The sequence below is a fragment of the Hippopotamus amphibius genome, chromosome 3, assembly GCF_030028045.1.
Source record: "Hippopotamus amphibius kiboko isolate mHipAmp2 chromosome 3, mHipAmp2.hap2, whole genome shotgun sequence".
Taxonomy (NCBI): Eukaryota; Metazoa; Chordata; class Mammalia; order Artiodactyla; family Hippopotamidae; genus Hippopotamus; species Hippopotamus amphibius.
Window position 1 is genome coordinate 110,138,919 of NC_080188.1, and position 5,936 is coordinate 110,144,854.

Sequence of the window (5,936 nt, forward strand, 5' to 3'; positions counted from 1 at the left end):
CAATTTACTCAACCTGTTCCCTTAGGTTCTATTGACACCCTCTTCCTCTCTCATGCAAGAGATGAAAAGAGACAAAACAAAGCAAAACAAATGCAAACTAAAATAAGAAAGAAAAATGTATTGTGTCTTTTCCCCAACTCTAAACATTACCTAGTACTATATGATACCTAGTGACACAAAATGCTTTACACGGCTTCTAAGTTTCAAGTGGGTGTAAATAAACACTGAGCAATAATTTCTAAATTTCTATCCTAATGGTAATAATATGAAGTTTATAAGGAAAATATAAATGCTCTCCTATTTCTTACCCTATTCATACAATTGGATAAAAATATTTCAAATATAGTAACAGCGACTTCAGGTTTTAAAGAAATTATTGTAGGAGAGGTGAGAGATAGAAAAAAAAATCCATAATATTCCATCAGTGCTATAACATTGTAGAGTTATTGAATCATTCCTGTGATAACCTTCAAGAGATAAAAGAAATAAGCCTCAAACCTGTCTTATAGATCCCTTTAATATTATTGGCTTCATTCCTATAATTATAACCTCACACATATTGCCTGCTGTAAAATGCCTTTGGGACTCTTTTCCTTCTTGCCTCTGTTGTGTTTGTAATTCAAGTTATTTCCAGCAATGCTCTCCTAACAGGTTCTTTGGGCTAGACAATTCATGGGAGAGACAAATGTATTCCATATCTATTTGCTGTTTCAAAGCGCAGTCTCAGAAAAGTAAAAGGAAACAGACTGAAGGATCGCCTGACATTTCAAAGAAATGTAAAATCTTGCAGAAGTGAGCATTATGATTAGTTACATGTATATACATTAAATTTTTATGAAAGAATTTGGATTTTGAACAATTCTACATAATTTTTTGATCTTGTTAATTGAAATTCTAAAGTTCAAAGTCTTTTAGATTATTTTTCTTTGTGGTTATTTTCAAGAGAGGGAATTCAAAAAAATCCAGACAGGAATTTGAGGGCAAATTGAGGGTTTTAAGCCTTTATTAGTGTTTGTATTTGTGAGAAGACATTTCAGCATAATGCAAATATCATGAGATTATAAATCATACCGAAATTGTTCAGATATAGATTTCTCTTTAGTATTTGTATAAACTTGAGTTTTATCTTCCTTATTTGACAACAGGGGCAATAATACAATAGTATATATCTTAGGTTGCAGTAAAGGTGAAATGGTCAAAAAATGAACATTTTTTAGTATTATTCCTAGAACATATAATTAGTTAGTATATGGTATCTCAGCATTTTATTCTAAGTACAGGAAATAATGAATACCAAAATTTTAATTTCAAATGCTTTCTTTATTATAGATTTGATGAACAGTTAAAAAGAAAGAAAAATTCTATCAAATTGCCCTTGATGGGTTTTTACACTTGACATGTACTCTCATGATCTTAGTCATAAATCTTCCTAATATGCTTATTTAAATGTGTTTTGCCTTTCAAACTGTAGTTGATATGTCTTTGCAAACAATTCCCCACAGAAATTTTTCTTTAAGAATTTAAAATTTGAAGGTGGGATTTTTGGAAGAAACTCTTTAACTGAAACGTATGTGAAAAATTGGACTCAATATCCTTCCTTCACTCCAAAAATCCTGTGTATTTGGACATATATTTGGGTGGTGGTGGTGCTGGTGGTGTGTGTGTGTGTGTGTGTATGTGTGTGTGTGTGTGTGTGTGTGTGTGGAGGGAGAGAGAAAGAGGAAGGGAGAGAACACAGAGGGAGAAAGAAAGGAACACGGCACAGGGAGTTTTTATGGATTAAAAGAAGACCAGAAGAAAAATAAGACCTGCTTTGAAGGATCTTTTTCTCCATGAGTCTGTATTTAACAATGTGATGTTCAATCATTGTAAGTAGTGCAGCACTGATCCAAATGTTAAGGGAGGCTGAGGCTAGCACCAATGTTTAAAAAATATTCTAAACCAAGAGTTGCACATTCTACAGTTTTGATTCTTTGTTTTTTCTACAGTTTTGTGTTGTAATTTTAATGAAAATTTATCTTAAAATTGTTCATATCATGTGATTGGAGTATTCCACATAAACATAGACTAGGTTTCTCAATTTATATATAAAGAAGTAGCATGCTAAACTCTCTTTGTACACAGACCAAACTTAAACCAACACCCATATTTCTTCCTTAAAAGTATGTAAGTCTAATATGAGTTTTTCAACCAATGTCCCTATGGAAGAATTGAAAATCTAAAGAAAAAAAACTATTAACTAATGAATAAATTTTGTCTTGTTTTCTTAGAAAATAGTTGACTTTTATCCAAATATTTGTTGGAGTATTATCACTTGCAGTTGACAAGTTAGAATCTAACCTCTTTATATTGGATATTGTTTTCATCAATTTCATTTTTTGCTCTTGGCATAAGGCAAATAGATCCAGAATTATTAATTTCACTTATCAATTGAAGAAGGAGGCTCAGAGAGGGTGAACTGCTCAGTGCTCACAACAAAAATCAAACAGGACCTGTGAGCCTGAATGCTCACCTTCATGATCATTAGATGAAGGGTCTGTCCAATACATCATATTGTTCCTCAGTGGTACCACTGACAAACACCTCATTGAAATGAACAGTATTTGAGGCAAACAGTGATTTTGTTGTGGAGGACATTTGGTTATGGGTAAAGGTAATGATTTCAACATATTCACTTTGTGCTCCTTGGTTTACTACTTCAAAAAAGTGGCACTGTTCTAAATGTGTTTAAATAAGTAGGTCATTCTTTAATTACAGTGAGTTTGTCCAATGTCAACAGAAATCTACTAGGTCTCTAAAGTGTTTATAAAGTATCAACAGCAACCTCTAAAAGGTATCTTTGAACAATTATGGCAAAAGTGAATTTTTTATATATGATTAACCTGTCTTCCTATATTCAGATGCCCGATATTGTGCTTAAGTTCTTTGTTTCCAGCCTCTCCATTTTCTGAATCTTAACCACACATGCCTAGAAGGAGAGTCACTGAAATTATTTTTAACTAATTCAGGTATGTTCTGCTATGATTAAAAGCATTTTTTTTTAACTTCAAGAGTAAATATTTAGTTCCAATGAATGTGTGGAATGTTCGTGTATGATTAGGACTTTTTACATGGTTCATATGCACATGGAGAAGGGGAGAGATTTGCTTAAAGTTACACAGGTAGCTAAAGGCAAGGATGGAAAATGACCTTATACCTTTTATAAAGATAGACAAGAGCTTGAATTTTGTTTGGTCAGTGAATGCTATTGCATAGTTACTAAGAGCATGAAATCTGGTATCAGAGTCACGTTCATCTTAGATTGATTGCAATTTAATATCTTAATGATTTGGTGTAATTAATTGAACCATCATAGCATTTCTTTTCCAATATGCAAAATGAGTATCAGAACATTACATATTGGTTGGGTTGTTATAAGATAAATAACTGTAAAATCTTTACAAACGTTCCAGACACAAATATTATTTTATTAAATATCATTTGAAATATGATGCCCTTAATCTAAAAATAATAATAAAGTCTGTAGTAAATCCTCTGTGACCTACACCTTTATTCAATGCATAAATAGACCAAAACTTAAAGTGCTATTAAATATGTATTATGTTCTATATCATTCCAGATAAATTGAGTTTCCATTGTGTACACTCTGAAATCAACTCAACTCAACCTCATGGAAAATCAGAACAATGTCACAGAATTTATTTTCGTGGGTCTATGGGGAAATAAGAAAATAGAGCTACTCTTCTTTTTCTTGTTTCTGCTTTGTTACCTGGCCGTATTAATGGGGAATTTCATCATCTTACTCACAATCACCTGTAGTCATCTAATTCAACAGCCAATGTATTACTTTCTCTGTCACCTCTCCCACATGGACCTCTGCTACACCTCCACGGTTGTCCCCAGGCTAATCAGGGATTTAGCTGCAGCAAGAAAAAACATTTCCTTCAACAACTGTATGACCCAGCTCTTCACTGCCCACTTGCTGGCAGGTGTGGAAATATTCATTTTGGTGTCCATGGCTTTTGACCGCTATGTTGCCATTGTCAAGCCCCTGCACTACATGGTCATCATGAACAGGCAGAGGTGTAACATATTACTCATAATGGCCTGGGTTGTGGGTTTTTGGCATTCTATTGCTCTACTTCTTATGGTACTCAATTTACCATTCTGTGGTCCTAATAAGATAGATCACTATATATGTGATGTGAAGCCTCTTTTGAAACTGGTGTGCAAAGATATTCATGTTGTGAGTATCTTAGTGATTGCAAATTCAGGGATGGTGGTCCTTGTCATATTTATTGTCCTAGTAGCTTCTTACATAGTCATATTATTCAATCTTAGAACACACTCCTCTGCAGGACGACGAAAAGCTCTCTCAACCTGTAGTTCTCACATAATGGTTGTAGTTTTATTCTTTGTGCCCTGTATCTATACTTACACTCTACCTGCAGGGAGTGAGAACAAGGATAAGGGAATCTCTGTGTTTTACACTGTGATTGCACCCATGCTGAATCCTCTTATCTATACCCTGAGAAACATGGAGATGAAAATCGCCATGCAGAAGGTATGGTCTAAAGTGGTATATCCAGATTTCAAATAAATATGGTGATATTCATTGTGCTTTAGAATTTATGTCCCCAGGACATGTATCGTTGTGATGCTATGGAAAGCATATACATTTTCTTTGAGGAGTTCGACCAAATGACTTCTGGCATTATATGAGCCAAAGAAGCAAGTTACTGTGATACAGATTGCAATCTGTACTTTAAAGGATCCTACTAGCACTAGATGTGACCACTTGGAGTTAAGGAATGCAAGAACTGTCTTTCTAAAGCACATCTCCCGTCACATCATGGCCCTCTCCAAAACTTGCTATGGAACATTATTTTCCTCAGAATAAAATCCAGTCTTCTCACTTGTGCATTAACAATTTGTTCAAAGATAACTAATCACAGAAGTCACCACATTGAAAGAAAGTATGATGTTACAGTGATAAGCCAGGGGGGTCAAGGAGACCTAAGTGACTGATAACTTTGTAAGTTTTGTATGCCTTTGTCTTGGAAATGTGCTCTAATTATATTGTTTCCATTTTGAAAATCTCTATGTTATGAGATAATATTATACTTCATAAAATGTAATATTAATTGGGCTAACACTTAATTTTTGCAAGGTATATGGCTACCAGAAACTCATATTGGCTAATTTTCTTCTTTCTTTACATTTCTTCCTTCATTTCTCTTTGATTGGATGCTTTCATCCAGCTACAGTGGGCTCATCTACATTCTCTAAACTTACCCTAAAATATGTTAACACTATGATTTTTTTCTTTTATTTCTTGACTAAGATGTCCCACCCCTATGCTTTAGGGTCCATGTCTTAAATATAATTCACATTTCAGAAGTTATCTTATTCTGGAACATTTTGCAGATCCATCAATAGACCAGAGATATTTCTGATTCCTTCCCTACTCTTTTTATTACTTTTCAGCTATACATTTACTGTATATCAAATAGCCCCAGGCCCCATACTAGTGTTTCTCCTTGTTAATTGCATTTTACCTGTTTGACTGAGGCAAAGATTACATGCTATATCTTTATTTTCCTTTGTATGTGTCTATTTTCTCATAATAAATCTGGCACAAATTAAGATTTAATTAATCACAGAATTAAATTCAAAGACACTATATTCTTTTTTCTTTGACTGTATATATTGTTCTCATATATCTAGAACTTTCCTTTATGCCATTAACAATCACACATTAATAATAAAATATCAGAAAGGGTAAAAATATAACATAAATCTTATGTAACTATCAGCGAGGGAATGCTGAAGAGACTTTTTTCCGCATTGTATATTCTTGCCTTCTTTGTCAGATGAACTGTCCATATGTGTGTGGGTTTATTTCTTGGCTCTCTGTTCTGTTCCATTCATTGATC

The 5,936-nt window shown here is 33.7% G+C and overlaps 1 protein-coding gene across 1 annotated transcript; it reads left to right on the forward strand.

The window, feature by feature from the left end:
* Window positions 1-3,670: 3,670 nt before the first annotated feature.
* Window positions 3,671-4,600, forward strand: LOC130848632 (olfactory receptor 4P4-like). The gene has a single exon (XM_057727063.1). It carries the CDS (start codon window positions 3,671-3,673, stop codon window positions 4,598-4,600), a length of 930 nt encoding a protein of 309 aa, XP_057583046.1.
* The last annotated feature ends 1,336 nt before the right edge of the window (window positions 4,601-5,936 follow it).